This window comes from Eublepharis macularius, chromosome 17 (genome assembly GCF_028583425.1).
Source record: "Eublepharis macularius isolate TG4126 chromosome 17, MPM_Emac_v1.0, whole genome shotgun sequence".
NCBI classification, from domain to species: Eukaryota; Metazoa; Chordata; class Lepidosauria; order Squamata; family Eublepharidae; genus Eublepharis; species Eublepharis macularius.
In genome coordinates, this window is record NC_072806.1 from 6,399,339 (window position 1) to 6,420,263 (window position 20,925).

A 20,925-nucleotide genomic window follows, 5' to 3' on the forward strand; every position below is an offset into this window, starting at 1 on the left:
GTGGGAAGAGAACTGTGGCAGTTTGAGAACTACTGAAATATGATAAAATGTAGAGGGGGGTGACTTTACTGGAGGGGAGAGAGAGAAATGAAAATGTCTAAGCAGCTATTTTGTTAGAGTGTTATATATAGAAAAATATATAGAAAATGGATAGAAAATAATTAACTATAAGGACCGACTAATTAACATTGTTTCTGGTATAAACGTGTAATATGTTAAACTGAATGAGCCTACCTGAAGAAATATATGGATCAAATTGATTGATAACCTTTGAGGATAGTTATACAAAGTAACATATGGAATATAAGTTAAATTGGTTGACTTATATAAATGCATGGGTTATATGGTTTAGATGGTATATGGTTTATAGAAATATTTGAAACCAGGAAACTATGAAATTATGTTAAAAAGCGACAAATTGTTTGTCTAATATGGAAGAAGGGACTTTAAGATAAGGTATAGAGTAATAAAAAATAGTTAAAGAATCATTGCTTAGATCAAAGGGAAAGTATATGTTTGTTAGATAGATGAATTTAAAATGAGTAAGAGAAAAGGGACAAAGGGTTGGAAAACTGTTGGAAGTCAAAAGAAAAGGGGGGAAAGGGAGGGGGTTAGAAATTGGGAAACGGGAATTGATTGTAATGTGAAATTATATTATTCTAATTCCAATAAAAATTTTATTAAAAAAAAAAAAGAACTCTTCTTCGGGTTACAAAAAATAAGAAATGGAGAAAAGAAGAGCAGATCTTTCAGGTCTGTATTCTTTCGAATGAGAGGACCCCCTCCTCGTTTGCTTCTTCTTCCCGGAATTCGAGTGCTGCAACCTATCACCTACAGCAATTGAATTGTGAATCTGTCAGCATCTAACACCAATGGCTGACAAGACAGGGTCTTAACAACCTTGACCTGGAAATTTTATTTATTTATTTACATTTATAGTCCACCTTTATCACTGATATTCAAGGTGGATTACAAGCAGGGTAGAATTGTTCAGGCAATCAGTAAGCTGATTTCAAAATATGATAACATTTGATTGATAACATTTAAATGTAACAGCAAATATTCCTAGTAAAACAAAGCTATTCAGTCGAACCGCAGACGGATTACAAAATATGGTAACACTGCAGTCGAATAGCAAAGATTCCAGCATAATGCAATAGGGCTGGGGTTGAAGAACAGAGAAAAAAAAAACATTATCCTTAACAGAGGTCAACTTCCAAACAGATACATTACACCCAAGCTCCACTACTTTTGCAAAGAATGCCCTCCAAATCTCTTTTTCATTTTTTAATTTTTGTAACATCTACCCTGAAGAAGCATTCTGAGTTTGAAAGCTTGTACAATACTTTGTTTCATTTTGATTGGTCCGTACAGAAGGCATTACATAGATTTAGTTTCTTCTTCTGGATTTTGCATGGTCAAATACAGCTGTTAACTTTTCAGCAACTGGGTAGCCTGTGCACAGCCTTTAGCTTCCAACTGCTGTTATTAGGATCATCAGTGAGCAGACGGGAAGCCATGAGGCACCACCCTCCATAATGCTGGGATACAGCTGAGAATAACCCTTTCTTCTAATCATCAGTGATGAGGCTATCAGAGGGAAGGAAGGCAGCATCCAAGCACCTCTCTATAGTGCCTGATCCAGCTGGTGCTCAGCGTACACAACTTCCATTTGGAATTGATGGGGGCCAGCAGAGAATGGGGACGAAGCAGCCAGTCATCTCCGTCATTTCTGAATGAGCTCCAGCTCCCATCCCTTTGGGGGCATATTTAAGCAGGTTTGCCCCCTCCCCGTCATTTTTCCTCTGGTTAATTTTCTCCTTACATGGAAAGTTCCCCAAGTACACAGTGTGTGCTGTCTCTCACACACAGAAAAAGAAAAAAAGGTAAAAGGCAGAACCAAATTGCCATGAAATACAAGAGGTACATCCTGTGACTTCCAGGCAAAAGTACAAATGTACACAACAGCAGTATTCTTACTAGATTCTGTTGCACAGCTTATTACACTCGAAGATACTCATTGTACTTACTTTGCGTACATTTGAGAACTTTGCCAGGGAATGTCACAGAATGAACCTCTTGCATTTCACAGCTATTTATTCCCACTGTCCACAAATGTTTCTCAATACCTATGTGTATATCTGTTAACTGAGGATAATACTTCACGCATCTGATGATGCAGGCTCTAGTCCCCCCAAATGTACTGCATATTATATCTGTTCATTTTTGTGCTATAAGATCTGTGGGGTTCTTTTAGGGAAGGAGGATACTCTTGACCTGAAATATAAGGCAGAAAATGAAGGAGAGAGGTTGGCCCTGTTAAGAGAACTGCAGGAGAGTCACAAGGCTGGAGTAATACTGGGTGATATGGCTCCTTTTAGAGCAAAGAAGGCACCCCGAAGTGCTACATGCTAATTGCATGTTTCCACGTTAACAGTGAAACAGAATTGGCAGGGGGTATGCAGGTCATAGGAAAACCTCCACACTGACCTTTGGAGAACAAGTAGTAGAAAGGCCTAAGGGGTTTCCACTTAGAGGTCACAGGGATGGAATCAACAAGTAGATTATGGAAGAAGAGAGACACGGTTTCCCCCAATACACACCACACAGACAAAAAAAAACACAACCATTTAAGTTGCAGTGGAACCAAGGCTATACCAGTGGCCCGTAGAAAGAATCTTGGTTTCATCTGGTACGTTCTTCCCCGTCCTTCACTTTTTCCATGCAAAGCCAACCCAGTGGATTAGGCGACCCACTTAGCATTGTTAAATATCCTGTAACCCTCCTGTCGTATCTCTGTCCTATAAATCACAGTCTAACAGATCATCACCTCCCACTCTGTGTTTTGGTATTTAAATAACATCTAAGCCAGATGCCACAATTCTACAACCAGTGTTAGATAATGAAGACCTTAACATGAAAGCCTTCGAAAAGAGCAAAAGCAAGCTGCAGACAGGAACTGGATGAGTGCAAATATGCTGGGATCTGAGACAACCACTAACACATACACAGCGAGCAGCAGGCAGTGCTGATTATTAATTATTTAAGAAAAGAACCTGCGAGCGTCGGCTCGGGCTGGGGGGGAGAACGCTGCGGAAACATCACTCTGGGATTCTTCCCTCAGAGTCATGTTAATTAGCGTGGTATGCCAGGGAGAAATATCCAAAGATGTTTTGTTCTCCTGTGAGGTGGGAGACCTGCAATTAAAGCATCTGCTTGTCCTTTGTAACTGACTGAGCGTTCTTTTGAAGGAATTATAAGCTTAATATCTTCTTTTTTAAAAAAAACAAAACCCTCCACGCTCCACCTTGCCATCATTTGGCCGCTTGATCAGGAAGATTCCTGAATTCCACACCTCACGATCTGGAAACTCCAACTTCGCAAGCTGATAACACAGAACTACACGGATAAATATTACTAGATATGCCATTTATTACGGTATAAAATGCCTATGTGAATGGGTCATCTGTCACAACTGTGATACTGTCTACAAAAGGTATATACCTGAATTCTAAAGGACATAAACCTCCTTCATTAGGCCAAGTGACCTATGTAAAGTTTAGGCAGCTTGGCTAAAAATATTTTTCTGTGAAGTATCCATGTTTTGAAATCTAGCTATTATTAATGTGCATACTTTAATGTCTTACATATCTAACTTTATTTTATTATCTAATATATTAACAATTTATAAGCTAATAGAACAAAGAAAAGAAGTTGATATTCTGCTAACCCGGGACCAACTTATCATCTCTCCTGTTTATTATATCTGCCTTTCTGCAAAGCACTCAGCCTCTTCCACTAGGAGGGACCAGCAACTGGGCGGGTACAGCAAGCGAGAAATAAGGACCATAAGATGCAAACACCAAGTAAATATCTGTTAGCTGGAAAAATTACATTGCCTTGATGTGAACATCAATCTTTTGTGAGTATGACGGGGTGAGAGAGTCCGGAAAAGCACTAGGACAGCGACGAGAAAAGGAAATGCAAAAGGTGTTTCAGGAAGGGAGGCAGAGGGGGGAGGCCAAGCACCAAAGGAAAGGGGTGGGGGAAGAGATTCACAAGCGCCTGACCCAGTTCTCAGCCAGAGGGATGATCTGATTCTCTAGAGATTTATGAAGGAAACGGCCACCAGGTCCTAAGCCCCCCCCTCAACAAATACAGCTCTGCAGTCTGCTTCAGTCCCCTCCCTCCACTAAATAAAACAAACATGGGTCTTACTGTGTATCTCATGCCATTCGTAAGTATTGCAATTTTAGCAGCTTTGGGGAATGACATACTTTGGGATGTTTTTTTTTTTTTAAATTACAGATTGTAAGCCTCTTTGAGCTAGGACCTGTCTATTGTGCCTTCAGTTAAACATGGTACATTTTTATAGTCCGTCTTGCAGTAAGAACCCAAGAGACCCCCAGCTTCTTTTTCTTTTTGCATCCTCTTTCCATTATCAGAAGACATTGCTGTTTTCCCTGCCCTCCTTCAGACTGGACAGTTCCTCTGCTTCAGTCTCCTCTCTTTAGTCCCCGACTATAATCTTCCTTGAAATTCATTTAGGATTCTTTCTTAATCTAGCTTCCATCATGTGACAGGAGAGGATTAATCCTGACAGTAAGGACAAGACGATATGAGCCACACTGGGGCCCTTTGCTATGGCATAATAACTGGAGAGTTTCGATGAGAATACCATGCCATCTCTACGCATTGCCAGAGCCACTCTTCAATAATAATAATATTCGATTTACATACAGCCCTTCAGGATTTAACGCCTGCTCAGAACGGTTTACAAACCATGTTGTTATCCCCACAACAATCACCCTGTGAGATGGGTGGGGCTGAGAAAGCTCTGGAAGAGCTGTGACTGACCCAAGGTCACCCAGCTGGCTTCAAGTGGAGGAGTGGGGAATCAAACCTGCCTCTTCTGATTAGAGTCCTGCCGCTCTTAACCACTACACAAAACTGGCTTTCAAGAGGATAGTACTGCTTGATGCCCATTTTGGACTCCCAACCCCCTCCCTTTTTTTGATATGGACTGTCAGTTGTCATTATTTTTAGTAAAATGATCTTGTAGGAGGAAAAACACAGACCAAGCTTGACCCTGTGCTCTTGGGAAGAATGCAGAAAAAAAGAGAAACAGAAAAAGGAGTATCTGTGTGTGCGCGTGTGGGCTGTATGCCACCATTCTGTGCAACCACCCTAGAAATGATCACAAAGTACAAACCATGTGACCTACCTTACAGGAATGATGTGAGAACAAACAAGTACATAGAGCACATTATTCATTCAAGGTGCTGTATAAATAGGTAAAATGGAGGAGGGGAGACAATGTTTTAAGCTGCTTTGGATAGCTGTTGGTGAGGAAAGCAGGGTATAAATAAAATTATTAAAGCATCGCCGTTCTTAACATTAGAATGGCTTTCTGAATCTGTCTTATTTACAGGCACATTTTTAAAAGGATTAGACTTTTCAACAGCTAGCGTAAAGAAACCCTGAACCTTATTTTTGATCGCTTTAAGCAATTCAAACTAGAAATTTGCATGCTTAAGCAGAAAAATCATTCTCCCCCCACAAAAACGGTCACAAATATATGTTGTAGGGGAGGGGAATAGCGGTTTAATAGGGTGATTATATTCTAAAGTAGGGGGGGCAGTCATATAAAGTTGACTATCAAGATAAAAATGTATTCATTGGTGGTATGTTAATAAAAGAAGACGTACACTGTGCAATGGGTAAGGCGTAAATGCAAATCCTGCAGTAGAAAAAGAAGATCAAAAGCAGCAGCTTGTTTGGAGCAGTGTTTGGCTCAGGGCAGGGATTTGTGGCAATGCAGTGGCAGGCCTTCGCATCTGCAGGCAGCAAAATAACCCTTTAATCATCACTAATGAGGCTGCTACAACATTTCAGGGAAAGAAGTTCCCAACCGCTGTAAATTTGCCCCACCTGTTATTTACCTGTCAAAGTTTTAAAAATAAAAAAAAAACATGAAAAGGATGCTACTTGTTAACTGCCACTGCCTAGTTACTGACCACAGAAGTTACCAGGGAGCAGATTAGGCCGCTCAAAATCTCAGACCCTTGTGACACGTGGGAGGGCTTCCTTAGCACAGGACCGAGGCTTGCTGAGCTAGGATCGTCTCGCCATCTCTTTTCTTTTGACCAGGATAATTTCCCCACCTTCCTTTGACCCATGTCAGCCCTACAGGCAGGCTGGAGTCCGGCACCGCCCTCTTCTTCTTGAAGGCTACTAAACCAGGACTGGCAGGATTGGAACAGAGGCAGCCTTCCTACAGCACTGTGAAGCAGCGATGGGAAAGGCAGCACCTCTTGAGCATCAGCCTATCACACAGCAATTAAAGCCATGGGAACTGAACCAGAAATTTATAAAAAGGTGGCAGGCTTCCACTGCATTTCTAATATCAAGTTGGTAAATTAACAACCACAACAACAGATTTATATACCACCCTTCAGGATGACTTAACACCCACTCAGAGCGGTTTACAAAGCATGTTATTATTATCCCCACAACAAACACCCTGTGAGGTGGGTGGGGCTGAGAGAGCTGTGACTGACCCAAGGTCACCCAGCTGGCTTCAAGTGGAAGAGTGGGGAATCAAACCTGGTTCTCCAGATTATAGAGTCCCGCGCTCTTAACCATTACACCAAAAGAGGTTTATGCCTGCTCAGTTCCTAGACCAAGAAGTGCCTTAGAGAACTGAAGAGGCCCTCGGGCCATCCTGCTCCCCCCACCCCTGACATCTGTGGTCTGGCTCCCTTGCCAGAGCCTCCTGAATTTATAGCCCACTTTCCCTGAGCTGAAGACGAGAATAAACCTGAAACCTATTAAGGAGAGCTAAAGGCCTCTTACGGTGAGATTTCAGAGTCCATACACTACAGACAGTTCATGTAATCAGCAAGATCAAGCTGTCCTGATAACGCACTTCAGGCTGTAGCAAGGGAACTGGACGTTTCAGAGCTCCTTTTTCTCAATACCCTCAAAACTAAGATACCAGGAAAAAAATTCAGCCTAGTCTTTGCCCTGACATTGTTTCTCTACATGCAGGAGAAGCATTCAGACACATTAAACTAGTTGCTGCCGTTAGGCTAAAATGATACAGGACTAGGAAAAGCTTTGCCTCTTGAGCCTCTGGTTGCAAAAGCTACTGTAGGGTTGGTCTTGGACTTGTGCTTATCTGCGCCCACCTCCTCTGGGGGGGGGCTACGAAGTTCTCTAGGTGATTATAAAGGCAATTCAAATGAATTAAAGACAAATCAGATTAATTCCCCCTACACCATGTTGTCGTAAGCAAATGGGATCATCCCATCCAGGCACAGCATCCAGGGTGGTTTGCAAATGTGAGGAAAGAAGGACAAATTATATGAGACGAGCACAGGAAGGGAGGGCAGCAGGACACTTTCCGTTTGCTTAGCTCAGATCCACCCTGATAGGATTAGGAATGTGGCTACCAAGACTGATGCCAACCCCTGGAAGATTCTCAGTGTCCTGTTGGCATCTGTTTTGTGGTGGACTTGCTGGGCCCCCCGTTTGTGAACAAGCGAGCCACAGCTCCCTCTCCGTTACTGCACTTCCAAAAATGCTGAATAAGGGAGTCATGCTATAGCAACATCGCAGTGTGCTGCAGCCAGCAGCCTTTTGGCAGCCCAGGCATGTCCAAAAGCCAAGAAAAGAGAATATAGGCTTTGTGCTCCCTTCTTAAACTAGACAAAAAGCAGAGGAGTTTCTCAAATGATTATACAGCAAAGTTCATCAAGGAAACGATAGCTATACACATGGCACACGCACGAGGCTGCATTCTACTAAATCAGACCATACGTCCATCAAGGTCAGTCTTGTCCACTCAGACTGGCAGTGGCTCTCCAGGGTCTCAGGTAGAGGATTCTCACATCACCTACTACCTGGTCTTTTCAACTAGAGATGCTGGGGATTGAACCCGGGGCCTTCTGCAAAGCAAAGGCTCCTCCACTGAGCCAAGTAGCAAGAGAGTTAAGTGCAGGGCTCATTTCGAGGGGGAATGCGCAGGAACGCAGTTCCGGCAGTTCCCCAAAGAGGTCACATGTCAGGTGGCCCCGCTTACCTCTCAGCCATTTTGGGCCCATTTCGGCCTGAATTGGGGCTGAAATGGCCCAGATCGGGCCTCTGATGGGTGGTGGATCACTCTCTCGCTCAGCAGCGGCCCGATCCTGACTATTTTGGGCCCCTTTTCAGCCATTTTCAGCCCCTTTTTGCCACTTTGGGCCCAATTTTGGCCCTGAATGGCCAGGATTGGGTCCAAAACAGCCAGCGTAGGTGATATCAGGGGGTGTGGCATATGCAAATCAGTTATGCTAATGACACACTTCTGGTGATGCCAGGGGGTGTGGCATATGCTAATGAGTTCCTCCAGCTCTTTTTCTACAAAATGACCCCTGGCTAAGTGACATATCCCTGTGTCAAACACTGAGATGTCAGTACAGACAATAAACTTCTTAAAGTCAAAGCCCAAGGAGAATCAGTAAGGGTTGGAAACAAACAGGAAGGAGACATTTTTATATTTAATTAAAAGAAGGTCCCAATCCATTGACCCTCATGGTAAGCAATAGTTAAATCTCACACATTCACAAGACAGGCAGGCACCAGAGAGCATGCCAAGTTTTTAAAGAGGACATTTGCAGGAGCAGTTAATTTCTGCATCTCCAGATGCCTTTTTGGAAGCTCCATCTCTTAACAGCTGTTGAATTAAGCAGTCCAGAGCACAGGGCTTCAACAGCTGGGTCAGGAGTCGGACCCACCAGTGGCGTAAAGTGGGAGGCGCTAGAGAGACCGTGGCTATTTTTTATTGCTTGGTTTATTTCTGGAGAGAGGAGCGAGTCTTCAGATGCACAGCAATGCAGCTTCCTCTCCAGGCTCACTAGCCAGAGGAGCTGAGAAAGTCCTTTCCTCTGCTTGAGATGTTGGAGACAGAACTAGGCTAGAGGGACAAACGGTCTCAGGGGAACGTCTCTCAATGTGTTCTTTGCCTTATGTAATTGCGCAGTTTCTGTACAATTCTCCCTCTTCTATGTAACTCTTACATAGCTAAGGCCTTTTCCTTGCTTTCCTAGCACTGTCATTTTTCTTCCAGGCAGCTCAGGCCAGCAAATAGAGTTTTCCCCTCCTTCACTTTACTCTCCCAACAGCGATGGAAAGTAGATTAAGCTAAGAGAAAGAACGCAGAACCAGATTCACCCCATGAGCTTCCTAATTGAGCACGGATGTTTGGACCCAGCGCCTCCCAGTCCCGTTCCGACACTTGGCCTTCGCATCCCATTGGCAGGTTTGCATTTGGAGTCCTACGAAAGATATCGGTGGTTAAAAAGATCAGAAGTACTCTCTTCTTGGTGCTCAATGTGAGCTCTGGTGCTCAAAAGCCTTAGAGCTGCTGGCCTGGGGAAGACACTCTGCCTGCACTGAGAAACAGCCATGTTTAAATTCAAGCACCAGAACTGCAAGGTTGACCTCGCCTGGGGGGGGGGGGTAGGTGAAAGAGGGGGAGATTGTGAAACTTGCAACACTTTAGGAAGCCTTTAGCCCAGCTCAGCCAGGATTAATTAAGCCTCCCAAGAATGCTTGCCCAACAGCAGGGGTCTCCAACCCTTTTGAGCCTATGGACACCTTTGCAATTTTGAGGGAGGGTGGCGAGCGCCAGGCCTCAAATGGCTACCGCAGGAGGTGGAGCCGAAGACAATACTTCCCTCTTCGCTTTGCAAGAGAATCGCAGAAGGGAAATAAAAAGGAATTAAAGCCTGGGGGAGGAAGAGAAGGGGGAACAAAAACAAGGGGAGCCTGAAGGGGGAATGGTGCCAGAAGACCAAGTGCGTACCGCTCCCCCTGATCCTCCGGTGGGTGCAGCTGCTGTTGCAGGCATGGAAAACCCCGTTCGTTGGAATGAGGACAGCCCCCAAACAAGCCCGGCCTCACAGTGGCCCCTCACTTTCGGAACAGCTTGGCAAGCGCCCCGGTGGCCACAGATGCTAGGGTGGGAGACCCTGCTCTACTGCATACAGGATATATTCTAGGATGGGCCATAGGTGAAGGGGAGAGCACGTGCTTAGCATGCCAAAGGAAACAGAGGTTGGGAAGACTTTTCTCTTCCTAAAGCCCACAGAGAAGCAGATGGACCGACAGTCTGACCTGGCAGAAGGCAACCTCAGAAGAGCACAGACTTTGCATACAGGCCCAGCTTTAATCCCTAGCATTTCCAGTTCAAGGACTTTGAGCAGAAAATACCAGGAAACACCTTTGTCTGCCGAAGACCCCAAAGAGCCACTTGCCAATTACAGCAGAGAATGCTGAGCTAGTGGGCGGACATGCTCATTGGTCCCACACCCCATCCTTCTCCCAAGTCCCTGAGGCTGCAGGAAGTCACTGATACATTAAAGGCGCTCTGCACATGGCCAGAGGCTCTCAGCAACTTGCAGCAATTCAGGAAAAGAGAATTGAAGCCCACGAAGGTGCCAAAAAACAGATTCTGAGGCTGGGTTCTGGCTAGATCTCCTTTGAGGAATGCAGAAGGGCTGCCCCCAAAGTGGCAAAACCAACCTGGGTATGCAAGGCCTGCAGCAGTCCAGCCCCCAAAGCCAGCATCTTGTGCTGTCACCTAAAGATGACAGGCAGCCCCGTGCTAACAAGGTTGTGAGTCTGACCCGCATCCAGTAACCGACTGGACTAAGCCTGCAACAAGGGGTCCTCCGTGTGTTTGTTTCTTTTGACTGGGAAGGAAGCTATTTCACGCTGCCCCAGAAACACGAGGAGGGAAGAATGGTAACTCTTGTACTCGATAACACTCCAAGCTACCCAAGGCGGCCAGAGACGGGGCCTCTCGCTACTGTTTCAGAACGCTTCCCTGTCGTTCTGACACAGAAAGTTAAATTGTTCCAGAAGACTCCCAACTGGGCTGCTTTTGTTTGCCAATCAAGACTCTGCTAGACAATGGCACCCATTCATAGCCACAGCAGAAGAAGTTGGCTTGTGTCCAATCTCAGCTTTCAGACAGATGCTGTTTCAGGAAAACACTGCTACGTTTGATACACAGTTACAGTGTTCCTCTTTCTTAAAAATAAAGAAATAGAAAGGATTGCAGCAAAACAAACGATTCCTGGCAAGCTGTGAACCTGAAGCAGCTGCGCAGGCCTAATTGCTACCCAAGAGGGACATGTTCTGCCACCACATGCAAAAAAAAAAAAGAAAGAAAGAAACATAGAAAAGAAAAAGAAAAATATTTTACTAGAGAAACGTATGTTTCAAAAGACATGGACAAAAAAATCCCCCATTATTTCTCTTGAAAAGGTAAATTATTGTGGGTTAGGTTTTTCCTTTGTTTAAATTGTACCACTTAGAAGGTTTTATCCTCTGAAGACACACTGCTGAGTTTGCAAAGAGCACTTGGAAAACTTTTGCATCTGGTTGAGAGAAAGAGCATTACAAAAAGTTTATAAGAAACACAAATATATGGTGGTAAAAAAAAATCTAACATAATTGATTGCAGGAGTCTCTGCAGCTCTCCGAAGCACCCCTTCATTGCTTTGATTTTTCTACCTCCAAACTTGCCAGAGCAAAGACTTTATCTCCTGATCCTGTAATAAGAAACAAAGAAAAACCATTTAAACTTTGCCTTTGTCTCCTCATCACCTGCTTCTACACTTATCGAGCCCTTTGATACCAAGATTCAACCTATCACTCTTTATGAGCTTCTGCAAAATAGGACTGCCAGCAGCCGAGTATGGTCTGCTTAACACACTACGCAGAAGCAAACCTAGGTTTGATACCAAGTAGATACTTGACAGGGCTCTAGCTCAAAAGGAGTATTTGTGCAAAGTTAAACAGAAATCTCAGTGGGGTGAATGCCTGTATGCAGGACCCAAGCATAGGAGGAGAAAGGGAAATCAGATCATGAGAGGGATGGCAGGAAGGGCTACATCAGTGCTTAGATCTTGTGGCCCCTTCTTACATGCTCAGGGTAATGCCAATCTGCCACCTTGGGGTCAGGAAGCAATTTTCCCCAGGCCAGTTCGGCTAGGGATCCTGACAGTATTTTGCCATCATCTGGGCATGGATATATCGGCAAAAGGAGCAATCCTCAACAGGAAAACCGAAAAGAGCAAAATGCAGAGGGAAATACCAATGAAAAGAATTTTTTTATAATAAAGGTGTATTCCAGCCGGTTATTACTATAAATACATACGGTGCAATTTGCTACATAGACATAAATAAGACCATATACAATCGTTTCACCTGGGCATGGAGCAGGGATCACTGGGGGGGTGTGGGGGAAGGGGAGGTAGTTGTGAATTTCCTGCACTGTGCAGGGGGTTGGACTAGATGACCCTGGAGGTCCCTTCCAACCCTATGATTCTAAATAGGTATGCTTTACAGCTGGTCCAGTGGAGGACCTAGCCATGGTTGCAAGCCATTTACCATGATACAGGCCATTAACTTCATTTTAGAAATTAAGTACACGCTTCCTTTCATGACATGACACAGCACGGATGGGACAGGGCATCTGTGTTGGAGGTTCATATTACGAGTTTGTACTGACTGGGCACTGTTGGCGATGCCCGGGTTTGCAAATAGGTGTTTGCCAAAAAAAAAACTGCTTTGAGTTTTTCTTAATTCCAGAGGTTAGCTATATTAATCTGTTGTAGGAAAATAAAGCGGATTAAGCAGACTAGAGTCCACAAAGTTCCTCACACACTATATCTGGTAGTCTTCAAAAATGGCAAACTGAACAGGTGCCAGGGGGCATCTTCGAGAACCTCCGGGTGACCACTTGTCCCAATGGCCTGGGCTGAGTCAAGAAGGCAGCTGCCAGGCAGGGGATGGCCAGTAAACTGGAAGAGAACCGGTTCTGTTCGACTTTCCTGCCATTACCAGGATACAAATGACAAACAGATTTGTGTGGCAGGCTGGCTAGTGTGGGCCAGTAACATCTGTGGACTTTCTTCCGTGGCTAAACTACAGCTATCAGTTTTTAACCAGGATTACTAGGGATTCAGGGGAAAAAAATGGCGCTGTGCACTGCTTAACTGTTTGATCAACATCCATCCACAGGATGTGTATTCTTCAATGACAGTAGAGCTAAGTTTTGTGCCTGTTACACAGAGGGAGTGGGTGAAGTACAGCCAGGATCTATGCCCCAGAACCTCCCGCTGAAATCAAGGAGATCTGCAATCAAGTGGGAGAGCTCAGGGGGACTATCAGGGTCAGCGCAAGGGTCTGCCATGCTTGTGGCCGGCCGGCCGGGCACCCCCGCGTGCGTACGCGCACCGGCCTACGTGATGACGTCATGCGTGACGTCATCACGGGAGCGCGCACACCGCTGCCGGTCCGATTGCTGCGGCGGACGGCCTCCGAGCTCTCCTGCTCGGTTGCCTGCGCCGCCGCAGATGCCTGCCCGGGGGCTTGTGCTGGTGGTGGCAGCGGTGCGGGGTGGGAGGGATAGGAGGCTGGTGCTTTGTGGCGCGCGCTCCCGCCCGGCGCGCTCCCTCCGGCGCTCCCTCCGACACCCCGCGCCTGTGGCCACCGCCTACCTGGCCTTAATAGGCGCGCCGGTCCTGGGGACTATTAGCTGAACCACAAGGACACTGAACACCTGGAGCAAGGATAGGGCTGTGTGTGGGGCGCGGGGGGCGGGGACTTACCCAGGTCACTGGAAACGCGCTCAAATTGGCTGAGAGCAGCTCCAGCGTTGGTTGAAAGGAAAGCTTCATCATCAGGAGTTAACTAAAACAAAGAGAAGCAGAATAAAGAGTCAGCCACACAAACTATTTCTACAGCATTTAGCCTGAAAACCTGACCCATAAGTAAGTAGAAATGCAATCAGCTACAAACAAATTTTAAAAAGTTTTCACAGTTCTCAGACTGGGGTTAGGAGGTAGTTGCTTAAAAACAACATACAAACTCCACCCCCCAGTGCTCAAGCAAGTTAAGATTTTTTGCACAAACATGAGGACTAGAGAATTACCTTTTAAATATTGCAATAAAAATGAAAAGACCCGTTTTATCAGGGAGCATGCGTGTGCGTTCGTTCCACAGTAGGGAGGGACAGGCTATCCAGCATCAGTACCTTCTCTCCAAGCTTTCGGAGAGCAGTCAGGATTTCTAATTTCTGCTGGGTGTAAACGTCCCGTCCCAGCTTGCCAACTATCAGATCTCTGTCCATCTGTACAGGAAGACAAAGAGAGTAGGCACATATTTGATATGTAAGGCTCTGCATAGTTCACAGCAATAATTCCTAAACTGTGGTTGTTGTGGGTTTTCCAGGCTGTATTGCCGTGGTCTTGGCATTGTAGTTCCTGACGTTTCGCCAGCAGCTGTGGCTGGCATCTTCAGAGGTGTAGCACCAAAAGACAGAGATCTCTCAGTGTCACAGTGACACTGAGAGATCTCTGTCTTTTGGTGCTACAAAGATGCCAGCCACAGCTGCTGGCGAAACGTCAGGAACTACAATGCCAAGACCACGGCAATACAGCCCGGAAAACCCACAACAACCATCGTTCTCCGGCCGTGAAAGCCTTCGACAATACAATTCCTAAACTGTGTTCAGAAGAAATCAAGTGACAAAACAAAACAGCAGGGTCTGGAAGCCCAAAGTACCCATCCAGAAAAGAGTTTGCCTGCTGTCTCTGCGTGATTAACTGCTCACCTTCCAGTCAGATTCCATGGGGAGAGGGCAATCCTGCCACCTCTCTTCATTGGATCATTCAATTGCTCAATGAATTCTCTAGCACCTTTTTCCTAAACAGAAGGATCAGGCAGCAGCTGGTGCTTCAGTTCGCTCCTCCCACCCACTGGGTTTTCCAGTCTGCCCCCAGCTTTAAAATCCCTTCCACACGCCTTTCAGCCACTCCCTCTCAAGTCCAAAGGCAGGCAAAATACTCTGACCCACCCCCCACCCCCCGGTCACCATGTAAGCATCAACAGAGGCTCGGTCAGTGCTCTCCCCTCCCACATCTCAGCTGGCCATTCTTGTATGTGAGCCAAGACACAAGGGGGAATGAGCAGCTGAAATGCTCAAAGGAAGGGTTCGGCTAAAGAACCTGCTACCATCTGAGCAAAGGCCCAAAGGGCCTGCGGGCAGAGCCAGTCACGTCAGTCTTTCTGCTGCTGCTCAAAATAAACGGTTGAAGGGTAAGCAATAAACCAGGACAGCATAAGCAAAGCCAACGCCACTCTGCACTTGGAAATTAAATCTGCTGAGGCTAAAACAGCATGATGGGCACCAGTCCACCCAGCAAGCTTTGTGGCAAAGAGGAATTCCTGTCCAGTGCATCACCGTGACTCCAAAACAGTGAGCCAAGGACAGCTGAATTCCACAAGCTGCACCCATGATGCAAATCACATACATCTGAAAAATGTATTCTGCTGGTCATAAGGTGGGGGAAAGAGGCCGCTTTGTAATCCCAGATTTATGTTCATATAGATAGACAGAGAGATGCAAGTATATCTTTACCTCTGCCAATTTTGTCCGCAACTGTCCAGGCTGTTTTTTGGCAAACATTCGAATGACTTCTGGAGTTTTAAAGGCTTGGCTGATGGCTGCTTGTATGGCCTGGAAGATAAACATCAAAACCAACATGCACAGTTCAGAGCAAACATCAACCAACCATACCCTCTCAGGGCAGCATCTTAAGTTACTTACCAGATACAAATAGCTAGGGGCAACTCCATTCCTGAATGGTCTCTCTGTTGCCAGCAAAGTAGGATGCTCCTGCAGTCCTTCAGCTTCAAGAACAACCAAATTTGAAACTCGGTTTCCTGAAGCATTAAACTATGATATTTCTGCCACCATTTGTGAACATGCCTATACCATTAGAAACATAGAGCTGGAAAAGATCCCAAGGGTCCAGCCCCCTGCACAACGCAGGGAAATTCACAGTTATCCGCCCTACCTCCCTCAGTGACCCCGTTCTATGCTCAGAAAAAGCCAAAAAAAAAAAAAAACCCACCCTTTGGGATCCCTGGCCAATCTGGCCTGGAGGAAAATTCCTTCCTGGCCCCAAAGCGGTGATTGGCTTTATCCTGGGCATATAAGAAGGGGCCACGAGAGCCATGCACTAGCTCATCCCTTCATGGACTCCCTCCCTTGATCTGTGTACATTCATATTAAGTTCCTGTTCCAAGTTAGAGAATCAACATAACTGTCAGATGACCATCTAACCTCCTCTTAAGCACCTCCAAGGAAAGAGAGCCCACCATCTGCTGAGGAAGCCTATTCCACTGAGGAAGTGCTCTAACTGTCAGGAAGTTCTTCCTAATATTTAGCTGAAAGCTCTTTTGCTTTAAGTTTAACCCGTTGTTTCTGGTCCAATCTGTTGGTGCAACAGAAAACAATTCTGCTCCATCCTCTATGTGACAGCCCTTCAAATACGTGAAGAGGGCTATCTATCCTATGACCTCTCTATCACCTCCTTTCCAGGCTGAACATACCCAGCTCCTTCAACTTTTCCTCATAGGACTTGGTCTCCAGACTCCTCACCATCTTCGTTGCCCTCCTTTGGATTCGTTCCAGCTTGTCAACATCCATCTTAAACTGTGGTGCCCAAAACTGTACACAGTACTCCAAAAGAGGTCTAACCACAGCAGAGTAAAGCAGTAACATTACCTTGCATCTGTTGCATCTGACAAAGAGAACTGTGGTTCTCGAAAGCTTATGCTACAGTAAAGTTGGTTAGTCTTAAAGGTGCTACTGGACTCTTTTCTATTTTGCTACTACGGACTAACACGGCGAACTCCTCTAGATACATTACCTTACGTGATCTGGACACTATACTTCTGTTGATAGAACCTAAAATCATATTTGTCTTTTTAACTACAGCATCACATTGCTGACCCATGTTCAGTGTATGATCTACTAAGACCCCTAAATCCTTTTCACATGTACTACTGTCAAGACAGGTCTCCTCCATCCTATAAGTGTGCCTTTGATTTTTCCTACCTAAATGCAGAAATTTACATTTATCTGTATATTAATCTGATCCAGAAAACTGCTAGGCATCTTTCTCCTCTAGTGCCTTTTCTCATATTTAGGTTAAATGTGGGCTAAATAGAACTACCAAGATCAGAGGCAGTATACTTCTGTGCCCTGCTTGTAAGCCTTCTGGGGCATCTGAACAGCCACTGTAGGAAATTAGATGCTAGACTATATAGTTTCATCCAGCAGAGCTGCTCTTAAGTTCTTATCTAGTTAGTCACCATGACTATGTAGTCCTACGCTACTGTTATTACAGTATTACTAGTTTTGGCTGTGTTTTTAATTGCTGCTTGTTTTTAATTCTGCTTGTTTAGCATACTGTAAATTAATTAATAAATTAATTCTGCTTGTTTAGCACAAATATTCATATTTTACTACTGTATGTTTCAATTAATTATTTTGGACAGTTAACAGCCCCTGTAAATACTCTCAATAAAGAGTTTCCCAACCTTTCACATGGTAACTTCTTAAAAGTACTGCAAATCTAAAGCCAACACATCTTGAAATAAATGAGCTAACTTCTGGAACCCACTGACACATTCATCAGGAAAAGCAGTTACATTCACATCAAGATAAATTAAGTTTCCAGAAAACTAGTATGCAGAAAACGCCAGCTAACTAACGATTCTGTATCCGTTCACATGCCTATTACAAGACTGACCTGGGTGTAACTGATAGTACCAGGCATTACAAGGCTGACAGCTTGTGTGTTTCTCTCCCCTTGGACCAGCAATAATCGCCATGGCACATAAGGAGCTACACACACGTGCCTAAAGACCCAGGACAACAGCCTATGCTGGAGAAAGCAAATAATTACAGCCCTATAAATTGTGGGTGTTGTTATTATGAGAGGCCCTAAGGACTAAGACTCTGCCAGAATAAAACTGGACAGCGTGAATGTGCAAACATTGAAATATGTCATGTTTTTAAACATACCACAGACATCCAAGCACTCACCAACTGCATCCCACTGAGTTCATCTACCAAAGTCATATTTCCAGACATGATCTTTTTGAGAGAGTCATTGAACTCACTCAGCTGCTCCAGGGTCTCCTTCTTGGTCTCCTCATACTCATCTGCATCCAATTCATCTCTGTATGAGAACCAATGGCATGAGTCACCCACGACTGTGATGCTGTGTACAGTCACTCATACTGTTCCTAGAAGCTACTGTACAGTTTTATGTCCCATTGACATAGGAGGTAAGAACAAACAAAGCTGCCTGATATCACGCCAGAGCAGTGGTCTGTCTAGCCCCATATGGACTGGCAGCTCTCCAAGGTCCCAGTAAGGTAGAGATCCTGACCAGCCCAGCTACTGGAAATATTTTAAAATAGAGATGACAAGGATTAGACCTGAGACCCTGGCCACTAATCTTGACCACTAAGTTGCATACAACCCCATGTAAATTAACACCTACCACATATTTACTTCCTCAATTTTTTTTAACAGAGACAGCACAAGAAACAAAACCCTCTATGTCCTCATGAAAGGCATATAAAAAGTTCAGAACTATTTAGACAGGATCTTCTCAAGTCAAGGAAGGGTGAAAAAATTCTAACCAGTGATAATCTATTATAAAAAACCTCCTGTCATTTAAGGTGGCATTGTAAAATACTGTCACCAGGAATCACATAGACTGAAAAGTCATGCCATTGTTAACAAAAGCAGCACAGCATACTAGCTACACATGTCACAGATTATATTTGATGAGTGGCTCTGCATGCAGAAGGGTCCCAGGTTCAATCCCCAATTCAGGCAGAAGATGCTGGGAAAGATCTTTCTGTGCTTGAAGGTCATAGCCAATTACAGCAGACAATGCTAACCACCACTCATTGGGAGGGAGGGGTGAGAGTAGAAAACTAACATCTGGAACTCTCCTCCCACCATTATCTCTACCAGCTGATAGTTGTTCCTGCTTCTCAGTATTCCACCAGGTCCCAACAGATGAAGAAATATTTGGTGATGCTTCTCTCATTCCGTAAATCATCATCAATAAAAACAGAACTGCATATCAGCAACTGGCTCTAACCAAAAATAACATAACAGATGTGAAATGTAAGCAGCATTGGCAGCCATTCCAGCTGAAAAATGAGGTTACAAACACAACTAATAATGAATTTAAAAAATCAGATGGACTCCATATTGGACAGCATCATCCCACTTGTGCGATTACCTTAATAAGGTTTGGCGAAGACACAAAATACCAAAGAACATATATGTAACCATTGCCCAAAGAGCTGAAGATTACAAAGTTGACCTGGTCTGCATGCTGTTCATAGAAAGAAACAGACCAGCTGTTTTCTAGAAGCTCCATATCACCTGCATTCCTCCAGATCCTGCAGCTGCTGCATTAGCCTATCCAGCTGCTCTTCCAGGTTTTGTTTCAGCTTGCTGGTCTCGATTGTTCCTCTTGAAGCCATTTCCCATCACAATCACAGCAGACGTCTGAGAAAGACAAGAAACATGTTTGGTTTGTGGGTGCAGTTAAAAACCACCAGCTGAAACAACATAAAAGAACTTTGCGCTAGTGCAAAGGTTGACATTTATTTCCTTGTTTATTTGAAACATAAAGTTCATTCTATTCTACAGGCTATGGGAAGGCAATATTATACTGGAAGATTCTTTCAGCATAATTAACTAGCGTGGATAAACAAAATTAAAGTGGCTTTGTAATACTTCCAGAATGAAACTCTCTGGTTCATCCTGAAGCAAATTTATCACAAAAAGGCATTTCCCACCAAGAACTCATGTTCTCAGGGTTGCAGAGGGACATGTGTTCATTTTGCTGCTCTAGACAAGCAGGTGTGAAGGCTAAAGCCTCACCCCTATTGTTGTTTGTGTTTTCAACAGGCCTGGAGAAAGACGTCCTGTCCTTTTACTAGAGGCTTAATGTGTGGAAATGGGCAGCAGAATCTTTTCATGGCATGGAGATAAGTAACATCCCATTAAGCCTCTAGTAAAAGGACCAGGCAATTGCAACTCTAATTATTCCCCACCCTCAAATTAGTAACTAGTATTCAGAGGTACTCTGTCTCTTAACATGGATGTTTCATTCAGCCATAGTGACCACTAACCAGTGATAAATCTGTCTTTCAGGAATTAATTTAAACCACTTTCTAACCCATTCTAAATGCATGCCCATCAGCATGGCCGCAAATTTCACAATCCATTACCCTAAATTTTGTACTTATAATCTTTACTGCCTGCTCCACCCCTTTCTAGTAGTTTGAAACAGAAACAGATACCAGAAAATAGAAAACACCGCACAGCACTCTTGGAGGATGGGTGGGATAAAAATGCAATAGACAGAAAAGAAGGACTACCTCTGACTGCTACAGTCTCTTCCTCAGGCAACTGGAAAATCAGCTGCTCTTGAAGGTCTTCAAAGGAACCACTTTTAGCCCCAACTGCCAAATCCTACCCTCCCCATTCCTTCCAAACCCTTCCCGCTCTGACGCACAATCGCTGTTATCCCCCCCTTCTTATCCACCCCACTAACAGCTACGCTTGCCAACCTCCAGGTGGAAGCTGGAGATTTCCTGGAATTACAACTGATTGCCAGACAAGAGAAAAAATGGCTGCTTCGTGGGGTAAACCCTTTGTCATTACACCCAACTGAGGTCCCTCCCCTCCAAAAAAACCCCACTCCCCAGGCTCCGCCTCCAAACCTCCAGGAATTTCCCAGTCCAGATTTGGCATAGCAACCCTACTAACACCACCCCATAGCCCAGTCCCTCTGGCCCTCCTCTTACCCGAGTTCCTCCTTCTCTGGCCTCCCCGCCCAAGAAACAAGCAGCCGCGGTTTCACAATCACATCCTTCCCTTCACTAACAACTCTACTACATTACACAGGCCCGAACCCTCTTCACTTCCGGTTTGAGGTCCTGGGGGAGCCTCTCCAGGCATTGGACACATATTCACTTCCT

At 44.8% G+C, this 20,925-nt stretch overlaps 1 protein-coding gene across 2 annotated transcripts; it reads right to left on the reverse strand.

The window, feature by feature from the left end:
- Window positions 1-11,226: 11,226 nt before the first annotated feature.
- Window positions 11,227-20,867, reverse strand: LZIC (leucine zipper and CTNNBIP1 domain containing). 2 transcript variants are annotated; one of them, XM_055001891.1, is made up of 7 exons: window positions 20,752-20,867; window positions 19,319-19,444; window positions 17,954-18,089; window positions 15,476-15,574; window positions 14,090-14,185; window positions 13,665-13,746; window positions 11,227-11,600 (listed from the first exon to the last, which is right to left on the reverse strand). In XM_055001891.1, the coding sequence occupies exons 2-7, from the start codon at window positions 19,417-19,419 to the stop codon at window positions 11,542-11,544; spliced, it is 573 nt and encodes a 190-aa protein (XP_054857866.1). In that variant the 5' UTR covers window positions 19,420-19,444; window positions 20,752-20,867; the 3' UTR covers window positions 11,227-11,541. The 2 variants fall into 2 exon arrangements, with proteins under 2 accessions (XP_054857866.1, XP_054857867.1); XM_055001892.1 differs by lacking the exon at window positions 20,752-20,867 and adding an exon at window positions 20,323-20,468.
- Window positions 20,868-20,925: the final 58 nt, after the last annotated feature.

Bases quoted from the DNA above. Each gene is read 5' to 3' on its own strand.
- LZIC (XM_055001891.1), bottom strand. From the start codon at position 19,419: ATGGCTTCAAGAGGAACAATCGAGACCAGCAAGCTGAAACAAAACCTG. The intron at 15,575-17,953 runs GTGAGTGCTTGG...TTTATCTTCCAG, and splicing joins AACTCAGTGGGATGCAGTTG to GCCATACAAGCAGCCATCAG. The intron at 11,601-13,664 runs GTAAGTCCCCGC...TTCTTATTACAG, and splicing joins GCGCGTTTCCAGTGACCTGG to GATCAGGAGATAAAGTCTTT.